General features: G+C 27.4%; 5 protein-coding genes across 5 annotated transcripts in view; 2 read left to right on the top strand and 3 right to left on the bottom strand.

The window, feature by feature from the left end:
- Positions 1–11,149, bottom strand: part of LOC113385085 (SET and MYND domain-containing protein 5) — a 35,055-nt gene that overhangs the window by 22,005 nt on the left and 1,901 nt on the right. The window lies entirely within an intron of this gene.
- LOC113385084 (lysine-specific demethylase 6A-like) lies at positions 346–3,811 on the top strand. Its single transcript, XM_026622893.1, is given in 11 exon segments — positions 346–379; positions 573–641; positions 643–714; positions 716–798; positions 927–1,132; positions 1,535–1,668; positions 1,815–1,977; positions 2,152–2,179; positions 2,182–2,617; positions 2,881–3,007; positions 3,396–3,811. Coding segments are annotated over 11 exon segments (1,560 nt in total). The 5' UTR covers positions 346–347; the 3' UTR covers positions 3,606–3,811.
- LOC113385087 lies at positions 4,932–6,304 on the bottom strand. The gene is made up of 2 exons (XM_026622896.1): positions 5,500–6,304; positions 4,932–5,342 (listed from the first exon to the last, which is right to left on the bottom strand). The coding sequence occupies exons 1-2, from the start codon at positions 5,959–5,961 to the stop codon at positions 5,136–5,138; spliced, it is 669 nt and encodes a 222-aa protein (XP_026478681.1). The 5' UTR covers positions 5,962–6,304; the 3' UTR covers positions 4,932–5,135.
- LOC113385088 (transmembrane protein 42-like) lies at positions 6,611–8,154 on the top strand. The gene is made up of 3 exons (XM_026622897.1): positions 6,611–6,824; positions 7,785–7,928; positions 7,997–8,154. The coding sequence occupies exons 1-3, from the start codon at positions 6,717–6,719 to the stop codon at positions 8,132–8,134; spliced, it is 390 nt and encodes a 129-aa protein (XP_026478682.1). The 5' UTR covers positions 6,611–6,716; the 3' UTR covers positions 8,135–8,154.
- On the bottom strand, positions 8,652–10,276 carry LOC113385086 (glycerol-3-phosphate phosphatase-like). The gene is given in 7 exon segments (XM_026622895.1): positions 8,652–8,806; positions 8,809–9,009; positions 9,121–9,328; positions 9,421–9,558; positions 9,906–9,944; positions 9,947–10,068; positions 10,142–10,276. Coding segments are annotated over 7 exon segments (924 nt in total). The 5' UTR covers positions 10,239–10,276; the 3' UTR covers positions 8,652–8,687.

Genomic DNA, 11,149 nt, shown 5'->3' with positions numbered 1-11,149 from the left:
TTTGGATCTGAAGATCTTGATATGAAACCTGCCAGGCCACCAAGTAAGTTATATGCTATTTAACTCCTCTCCATTTATAAACACTCAAATTATATAATATTTTAGCAACGAATATTCTTGCGGCGAAATATTTTGTTCTTCTTGATATACAAATGTTTTATTAATATTAAAAAATGTTTTCAGGTGTGAATAGTACAAGTACAGATGCTGCTGTTAACACGCCAGAGATTAAGAAAGAGATTCCAATTAGGACAAAAACTGAACCATATAAAACAAGAGACAGGTTATCCGGGAATAAAGCTTGAAATATTGGATAGTGAACCAAAGATTTAGTATTTTCAACAGACATGGATAGCAAAACGATACAGAAACTTTGCAAGTATGTGAATATAATAATAATAATATTGCTAAAAGTTTCAAAATTTGATAAGGTGCTATGTATTGAATGATATATATTCATTTGAGGCATTAGCGATAAACATTTTATTAAATTTGAATTAGAACTTCTTAGTTTGTAATATATCTGATATTAACTAGTTTAGAATATACATCATAACTATTTTCCTTTTCAGAGCAATGGGTGTAAAAGATGTGCCGACATGCTCCATCCTGGGGTCCGATGTACCTCCACCTAGTCCGCCGTTGCCCTCCTTTGCGTTTAACAGAAGAACAACTCCTGCCACCTACGCCCTCAGTTTATCTAGAAATAAAAAAATGCCTTCAGTCCTCAACTCCAAGAGTTCTGTCTAAAACATCCTATCGCTGTGGTCAGAGGGTTGGCCGCCGCCTTAAAATTAGGTAAGGAATAAATAAACCATTTTAAAATGGTACACTTAAAATTATATATTATTATAGGATTATAATATTTAGGTGAAGAGGCATTAATGGATTTGCTTTAATTTTTTATATTCATTATTTCTTTCCAGATTTAGGATTATTTTCAACAAAGACTTTGGTCGAAACAAATCCAGATCACACGATAGAGGTGCGCACGCAGATGCATCAGAGCGCCGACGAAAACTGGGATCCTTCGATGGGCCGCAAAGTTTGGGCCTGCATATCGCACAGATCGCACACTACGATTGCCAAATACGCACAATATCAAGCAGCGAGTTTTCAGGAAAGTCTAAAGGTATGAATAAATTAATTAACTTGAAAAAATTAGCCTAGATAAATATTTTGTTATCTTATTTATATGCTCCAGAAAGTCATCACGTTTTACTACCAAAAAATCATATAGTCCAGTCATTATAGTAAGTTCACCTCGGAATTCGGAGATAACCCAGCTGTAACTCTATAAATACTTGTATTTTGTACCCTAAAAGTTGTCTTAAAACCTACATATGTTGTGTACACACCTACCATACACCTTTATGCAGTTGAACAACTTTAGGGTGCAAAATACAAGTATTTACAGACTTACAGCTGGGTATCTCAAATTCCGAGATTCTTACCTATTTTAAGCTTAAATGACTGGACTAATATTCTTTTTGTAATTGTATTACTAATATTTATTTTTGTTATATTTTTGTAGGAAGAAAAGGATAAATTGCCAGGTGTTTCTATAAATAATTTATCCGATTCAGATTCAAAGGATTCTACAGGAAATATTATGAAAAAGAAGACAAAGGGTCTAGGTGCTAGGACAAATGGATCAAAAATGTTGAAGTAATTATTATATTTAATTGACATGAATTAATTTTCTCCTAGATAATGCATTTATAAAATCATGCTATTTATTGAAGACTGATTCATTTATTTATCTCCTATTAATTTTTGCTCCTATTTATTTGTGCTTTTTTATTATATTTCAGGTTTGGAACGAATGTAGATTTATCGGACGAAAAGAAATGGCGGGCTCAACTTCAGGAATTAATGAAACTCCCAGCATTTGCTCGTGTTGTTTCTGCAGGAAACATGTTATCTCATGTTGGTCATGTTATATTGGGAATGAATACTGTACAACTTTATATGAAGGTATGTAATAAAAAATCTCTTTTATTTTTTAAAGGCTACAGAGGCTTAGAGGCCATGTCCAAATTAGGTTAAGTTGGTTACAAATTTGAATTTTTATACACTCCAAATATATAAAATCTTTTTAGCATTATATAATTTTTTCAATTGGATCTAATTGTTTTTTTACTATTATAGGTTCCAGGAAGCCGGACACCCGGTCACCAAGAAACAACAATTTCTCTGCTCCATCAATAAACATTGGGCCAGGCGATTGTGAATGGTTTGGCGTTCCTGATGCATACTGGGGCGGAATACAAGCTCTTTGTGAACAGAACAATATTAACTATCTTCATGGCTCATGGTGGCCTAAACTTGAAGAACTCGCTGCCAATAATATTCCTGTTTACCGATTCACGCAAAGACCTGGTGATTTAGTGTGGGTGAACGCTGGTTGTGTGCACTGGGTGCAAGCCATAGGCTGGTGTAATAACATTGCTTGGAATGTGGGCCCATTGACCGCAAGGCAATATTGTTTGGCTATTGAACGTTATGAATGGAACAAATTGCAGAGCTTCAAAAGTATTGTACCCATGGTACATTTGAGTTGGAATTTGGCAAGAAATATCAAGGTTTCAGATCCCAAATTGTTCCAGGCGGTTAAGTAAGTTGATACTTTTAGATTCATATATGTAATTTTCTTTTATTTGATAATGTTATCTATATTAGATTAATATTGTAGGTTTATTCTTTTGTAATTAAGAGCTAAGATCCATTGTTTTCTTTCTATGATTTTTTTTTTATTTAAAATTAATTGAAAAATTGGTAAACAGTAATAATACAGAGATATTTTGATCTATAACAAATTTTTATAATGGTAAAAATAGTATTAAATGAAGATTTTAATCATTCATGATTGATTTACAGAAATTGTTTACTACAAACATTGAAGCACTGCATGCTTGTTTTGGATTTTGTTAAATCTAAAGGAGTCGAGGTCAAATTTCATGGTCGAGGGAAGAATGAGGCATCCCATTATTGTGGGCAATGTGAAGTAAGTTGAAATAATTTGAGTCAAAATATATCTAAATTGCATGATATTCTTTAATTTTAATTACTCAATTAATCAATCACTATATACAAATCTAAATATTATATATATTATATTTTATTGGAATATTGTTTAATTCTATCTGATGTATATCTCTCTTTGTCTGTATGAAACAAATATTATGAATTCAAAAAATCAAAAAAAAATTCTACTAATTTTACATCATAGTATTAAAATATCTTCTTAGATATTAGTTCCATTAAGTTTATGACTTTATGTTTCTGCAATATAATACTTGATCAAAAATTCTCTTATGTAGAGATTCTCTTATGAAGATATTTTTTGCGCCTAATTATTTTGAAAATAAAATATATAACAATTTAATTTTCAGCTTGAAGTATTCAACATATTATTTATTCGAGAACAAGAGAAAAGACACGTCGGGCATTGCATAGCATGTGCTCGTAGGCAATCTCCAACCTTAGAAGGATTTGTATGTCTAGAAGAATTCAAAATGCAAGAGTTGATGGAGGTTTATGATGGTTTCACATTACATCAACCTCCTCAACTATCTCCAAGCAGCAATAATTCACTATATTAATATATGTGATCATTGAAAAAAAATTTATTTGGTGCTGCCGATATCACGTTTTACAATTTTAGCGAAAAATTAAACAGCAATATTTTTATATCAAATTTTATTAATTGGAGTTTTATCTTTTTTATCTTTAATCTTGATGTTCAGCTATTTTCTGCTAGCACATACTTGATATATTTTACCATATTGAATAGGATTATCATACTGTGTTCAGAATGATGTAGAGCAATTTGAATGGATATATATATATATATATATATATATATATATATTATATATATAAGCCAAATAAGATTAAAACGATTTATATTGTATATATGTAGGTGTGCATGAGAGAATGTATTGAAATTGTATATAATTTTAGATTGTAAATATTCTTTTCTAATTATATAAATATTTGTATTTTGACTTAACAATATAGCTATGTTCTGAAATAGCGTACACTACCATCTTAAATATGATTAAAAATACAATATTTTATTATGATTAAGAAACTTATTTATATATAATGGCATATTGAGCTACGTAATAAATCTAAATTATTTAATATTTTCATAGATCCAGCTGTGAAAATGATTAGTGCTATTTAAATGTATTTTAATTTATGGTTAATATTCAATTGACATGGCATACATAAAGATAAATGTCTGTATAAATTAGTTAGGACTATGGATCTCATGCCTTTAGCTTTCAATTGTAGTCGTTTAAGAATATTTTATTGACAGAATATTTAATTGATTTAGTGACGGAAATTCATTCTAGGAGTGTACTATTTTGGAAAAACGTTTAAAAAAATATTTGTTTCACTTAAGACGTTTTATGTGATAATTTTAATCATTTTAACTAAAAGTAATGAATAAATTATATATATGAGAAGCTTTTAAAAAACAAATTGTAAATAATTGGAAATATCACTGCCCTATGTTTAATGATATAAAACCAAGTCTTTGTAAGTAATCGATAAAATAAATAATTCTCACGTAATTTTTATTAAGATATTTCATTCAGGAGCAGTTTCATATTTGAAGACTTCATAGTTCTTTTTTTTTCATCTTGCACTTCGAAAGGTGTTTCATAAATATTTATGTTTGATATTTTATACTGTTGGATAAAAATGAAACCATTAACTAATTTTCTATTCATTTTTTTAATTTTTCTAAAACATTTAACATATTGCGTGTTGTTTAATTTTATAATTTTTACAATACAAATGCAAAACTATAACAATAATTTATTTCTATTGTTAAATGTGTTAAAAAAATACTTTAAAAATACATTTATTATTATCTGAATATGTACATAACTAGTGCCCCAGGTTTGGCATGCAATTAAATATATTTTCAATTCTATACCGATGCAGAAAAATTAAATTATATACTAATTTTTACAATTCTATCTTCAATTATTATATTTAATTATACAATTTAAATGTTTTTGATACTTACTCTAAACTTCTATATTGGTCAGTATTTTCCTTTAACATCAATTTCAATAAATTATTTAAATGAGATCTTTATACTAAATTGCATAATTTTAATGAGGTAGACGATGCCGTTGTAGATAAGCAGCAGTCGCCAGCGACATATCAGTCTCTTTCTTCGGTTTAGCAATTTTATTAATTTCGTCTCCACGAAGATATTTCATGGCCAATGCATCAAAAGCAGCACTTTGATCCACTTTTGGAATGGACAAATCATTTCTTAATATTGGTGTTCTAGGAGTGTTCAACATCATTTCCACCTGAAATAATAATAATTCTGAAACATGAAAAATGAAGTCTCAAGCTGAGGTAAGGATTAATTGGAGAAAGTAAATGATAGAAAATTACTCTTATTTATGAAGGTATAAATATTTTAATAATTCTATGTGAAAATTGTTAATTCAAGATTCTACACACTTGTCCCAATACATTATCCAGTGCTGGTGGAGATATAGTTGGAATATCAGCCTCAGATGGAATTGTGTTACAAGAACAGTCTTTCTTTTCATCAATTCGACACAATATCAATTCCAACTTCTCATGTAAACTCTCCAGCTTTTGATCTTGCCTTTGAATCATCGTAACAAGATCGTTCACAGGAATGTTGGAAGCAACGTCCTGAATATCCGAATCTGTTTGACAACTTTTACTCACAGTTGAAAGTGTTTCTGTTTGACATGCTTGACTCGTTTTTGGTAAAGGCAATGGGATTGAAGGTTTTGTAACAGGTGCAGCTGTGTACACCAGAGGCGATCTTGGTAATTCAAAAGTGCTTAGTTCTAAATCTCTGCTAGGTCCCATGAATCTGACTTGTTTTACATTAATACTACATGGTGGAGGATGTCGGGGCATCTCTGGTAATGCGTTAACATGATTCATTTTTTACACTTGCATGAAAGAATACTAAAATGTGAGCTTAACCTCACAATAAATAAATATTTAAAACTGGTGGATGGAACTTTACTTGGTTACATTAAAACGGTTGCTGGATCGATTCCATATTATTATATCCCGGCATAAAATATTTGTCTGCAGATCAAGGAACGTAATTGGTACATAAAACAAATTTAATTACATTAAAATTAAAAATTAGTTTCTAAAAATTGAAGCAGTATTCTATTGCATAGTTCTAATTATAAATTGTTACAACATGGCTTGCTATAGTATGCATGCCGCAACTTAATGCAAAGCAATATAACTTGAAACTAATTTCTATAACAATCGTTTTGTTTTGACATTTTGAAAAAACAATAAAATGTTTGCAATAATGACATTAGATTAGTGTTGCCAGAGATGACAATATTGATATCATCTGTCAATCATCTGTCAGTTATCAATCATCTGTCATATACGTTGAAAAGTAAAGTTGACTTGAAATTTCTGCATCAAAATATAACCAAAAATTGTGGTATAAATACAATTGTTTTATATTATAGATAAAATTTAGTAAAACCACATAAAAAATTTATTTATCAAGTAATCAGTGTTCACATGCATTATTCACCTTTGATAAAAACATTTCCGCTGATAAGATGATAAGAAACTAATGCTGTATTTACAGTGCATAGTGTCAATAAATTATATTATAATAACATTATTTTAATTTATGTCTTATTAGATATACATTCAGTATTATGACTATATTTAAGAATAAATATTTTGCAATAATTTGTGGAACTTTTGCATCGACTTCTAGCTTATTTGGAAAAGCAGTAAGTTTAGTAGAAAACAATGATTATCAGGTAAGCAAGATACCATTCAAAGACATTTAATAAACCTATGTGATGTTTTAAACTTCATTTTTAAAGGAAACTAATTATTTATATAAATGTCTTATGAATTCCATTCAACTCCTTTTGGCTATTTCTATTACTTATACCATGGTATAGCGAGTATATAATGAATCATTTTTATTTTCATTCATATCTATTTTATTCTTTGATATCAATCTCCTACGATACATTAGTACTGCACTTGATGAAACAATCATTGAAATAATAATTTAATTTTCTCAAATTATTATCATATTGTGCAATAAAGGTTTATATTTTTTAGTTTCATTGTTCCAATACATGAACTCTAATTTTATAGATGTTTCAATTGTACAAACTTTTTTTTGGTATTACCTTTTATGATAATCCAACAATAATCAAAATTAATAAGATATATGATATCAATAATCATATAATATTCATATTACAAGATGTTGGATGAATTTTAATATAAATTTTATACATCTCAGACAGGCGGAAGTGTCTGGTATGAGAGATCATACAAAATAAAATATCTATACAAAAGTATATATTTATTTTCTGTCATTATTATATATATAATATGATCATTACAACATTTTATATAATTTATTCTATAATCCAATCATACATATATTCATTTTTACATTCATACTTTGGTGTAATTTATTTATCTAGATTTTTTTATATTATTCTTTTAACTTAATTTTTAAATTATTTTCTTCTTTGGTCATATTTATCTCTTTGGGAAGCCCGCTGAATAATTTCATGGCTCCATATAATGTTAATCCTAGTTTTATTTCAAAATATAAATAATATAAAATTTATTCATCAAAATTGTAACTGCTTAGTCAATGAATTTTAGTATTTAGTAATTCATTTATTTAATTTGTTTATATTAAGTATATATTTTTTAAGTTTATAATATTAATTTTGGTTAATTATTTTTAGGGCTTATTTTTGAAGGGTATTTTAATATGCTTTATGATATTATGCAATATGGCTATGTGGACATTTTACTTAAAAGCTTTAAATGCATCCTGTAACACAATCGTCCCAACAGTTACTAGTGCGGCTGCTAACTACATATTATCTGTAAGACTTAATATAATGATTTAAAATATATTTTTTTTCACTTTACAAGATATTTGTTATACCAATAGGCACTATTTGGGTACTATGTATTTGATGAATCTATGTCATATTTATGGTGGCTTGGCTTTCTTCTAATAATATTTGGATTGTATTTAATATGTGCAAATTATCAAGAGGATCCCCATTTGAACAATAAATCGGAATAAATTTGTAAGTAATGTCATTATAAGTAGTATGGAAGTATACAAGTTGAGAATAAGTATTCGTTATCATAAAAAATCTAAAGAGTATTCATGTTTTTTATCTGATTACTAGATTCTTATTTTCTCTTTTGTTAAGAGTGTTTTTGTAATTTTATTATTAATATTTTTTAAATAAGGATTATATATTATTTAATGTTGAATTTGTAAGATAAAATAATAATAGAATTATTATTAATTGATTAAAAAATACATACTGTACATATACACATAACACCGTTTATTACTACTTTTTAGTTTCAGTCGTACAGTACTAATAAAAAAATCAGAGTTTAAATGAAATGTAAAAATAATGAAATTAAATTAACAAAGGTTTGCAAGTGTAATATATTAATTTATTTAATTTTTACATTAGATATTATTGATCCAACCAAATTTGTATTAACTAAAATACAAAGCAAATATAAAAAAAGTTTAAAATTTATAAAATACTTTAAAACATATATATCCATAAAAGCTCCTATATACCCAAAATAAATTTTGTTATAAAATTATCCTATCATTCATCAAAATATTCCATTAAATCACCGAGTTTTTCTATATAAAAATCAGGTACAAGTTCTTGTTCTTCAGGCTTATTAGAAATCTTCCATGCTTCCACTTCTTCTAATTTGTTATACCAGATAAAACTAATAAAGTTTGAAAACCATTTCTAGTCCCTAAAAGTATATCTGTGTTACATCTATCTCCGATCATGAGGGTCCTTGCGGGATTTAAACCACGCCTGATTAAAGATTCAGCAATATAACTTGAGGGCTTTCCTAGAACTGTAGCCTTACGTTCTGCACAGGTTTCTACAGCTCGTACTATGCTACCACTTCCTATGATAATGAAAATAGAAGAAAATTTTAAATGTTTTAAAGATTAACAATAAAATAGTGATTTTGAAATTAAGATTATTTCAGTATTAGTTTTTAGAGCTTTTGAACTACCTGGTAGAATTATGTTGGCTTTAGATGGATATCTTTCATCTGTATTAGTGGCAATAAATAAACACTCAGGATTATCCAAGTAACTGGCAGCTTTGATCATTTTACAATAATTGAAATGTTCATCAAAACCTACAACTACTGCTCCGACATCAGGATCTTGTTTCAAAGTGGAAATATAAGTCGCTAGGTCAGTATTCATTTCATCTTTCTATTAAAAATACAATTTAAAGTTTGGGAGTTCAAATATGATCATTTTTATAACAATTTATTAAATGTTACATATTTAAAAATAATACATACACCAATAGGTAGATGATCAATTCCTGCCAGTTCAATTTCTTTTGCAATACCTTCGGATCCAATTATGTAAACTTTTTTCTTGAATCCCAAGTTTTTCAAATAATCTGCAGCCAAGAATGATGTACATTGTATTTCATCCTATAGCGAGATTATAAACATCCAAATCAGTTAATAAATGGGTGATATGTGTAATTCAGTTTACAATAGGATTCTTTATTAAAAGATACAAAAATATATATTTTATTTATGGCTAATAAATGATCTAAATGTACCGAAACATTCTCATATAACTATTATATATAAAACCATGGAAACATGAATAAATGTATATAAATTATTTTTAATACATCAATAGTATATTTATAAAAGAACATATATAACATTTATCCGTTGTTGACAATGAACAAATTATTGAAAGTAAAATTCTTACAAAGCTATCAATATTAGAGCTTTAAATGCCAATAATTATGGTCAAAGTTAATTACCTCTGTGGCCTGAAATCCTAGCCTATTAGCCTTTATCAAAGGAATTCTTTCCGAATTTTTGTAGAGTTATTTGTCACATAATAAATCTTTTTTCCTAGTTCTCTAAATTTGTTCATGACATCACAAGATTGCGGTAACGCATCTTGATCAATCCATAAAACACCTAATGATAAAAAAATTGCGATACATTATATATAATCATAATATAATATATTAATGATAAATAATTATTTTACCATCACAATCGGTTAAAACAGTGTCAAAAGAATCGACAAATTCTTTAAATTTAATTTTTGTTAATGATTTTAAATAAGTGCAAGAAGAACGGTACATGATTATAAATTTGAACTAGGTTTCTTTTAATTTAGAATTGAAAAACTACAAATATATATTCGGTTTTTATCAGAACTTGGACCGGCTTAATTGACACATGATTGATAAAAAAAACTTCAGCTAGAAGTGTCAAACCAAGGTTATAATAATTTTGTTTTGTGAATTTAAATAAATTATATAATAGTCAATTATATTTGAATAGAACCATTAAATGTATTAAGATTATTCATATTACAGAAACCAATTTCTTTTATGATTATTAATAATGATTCAATTCAATATTTCGGTTTTTGCAGAAACACAAATTTCAAAATGGCGAATACAACCCTTATTTAATCATTTCAAGCACCCTTTTAATAAAAGGCTTTTATAATTCCCTGTTGTCAGGATTACAAAACCCATTATGTCCAACTCTTTTTTTTTACTAAATTTTGGGTTCAAATAATTGTTAATCTTTAAAATACTTATATGATTCCAATATGAATCTTATATGATTCGTACTGAAAGTTTCAAATTTGGGATTTATTATTGCCATTATATGCATACAGTAATATAATGATTATATATTAACAATTTATTATAGTTTATTTATTATAGTTAAATTATTAACAGTTCTTAACAAAGGATATTTGTTATTAATGTGTGTGGACCGTAATTGTAATTATTATTCGATATAATAATTACTAAATTCCAAAATATCCAGTTTTCAAGTTGTGTTTTTATATTAACTAACTAAAATAACTTAAATTTAAATTCAAATATTGTTTGAACATTTGTATAACTTTAATAAACTTTCTATAGGGTAAGTTATAGTCATGGATCAAAAATCGAAAATGAAAATTTTTGCGTACTTCACGTTTCAAAGGTTTCTGAACATTTAGGCATACCTAAAAAAAAAAATGATGTGTGTG

Source organism: Ctenocephalides felis, unplaced genomic scaffold (assembly GCF_003426905.1).
Source record: "Ctenocephalides felis isolate EL2017-DRISC unplaced genomic scaffold, ASM342690v1 CF-g0.4_SCAFFOLD_03571, whole genome shotgun sequence".
Classification (NCBI taxonomy): domain Eukaryota; kingdom Metazoa; phylum Arthropoda; class Insecta; order Siphonaptera; family Pulicidae; genus Ctenocephalides; species Ctenocephalides felis.
This window is presented reverse-complemented; position numbering and strand designations above follow the sequence as displayed.

Bases quoted from the DNA above. Each gene is read 5' to 3' on its own strand.
- LOC113385088 (XM_026622897.1), top strand. From the start codon at position 6,717: ATGACTATATTTAAGAATAAATATTTTGCAATAATTTGTGGAACTTTT. The intron at 6,825-7,784 runs GTAAGCAAGATA...AATTATTTTTAG, and splicing joins TAGAAAACAATGATTATCAG to GGCTTATTTTTGAAGGGTAT. The intron at 7,929-7,996 runs GTAAGACTTAAT...TTATACCAATAG, and splicing joins CTGCTAACTACATATTATCT to GCACTATTTGGGTACTATGT.
- LOC113385087 (XM_026622896.1), bottom strand. From the start codon at position 5,961: ATGAATCATGTTAACGCATTACCAGAGATGCCCCGACATCCTCCACCA. The intron at 5,343-5,499 runs GTGTGTAGAATC...TTATTATTTCAG, and splicing joins TGGATAATGTATTGGGACAA to GTGGAAATGATGTTGAACAC.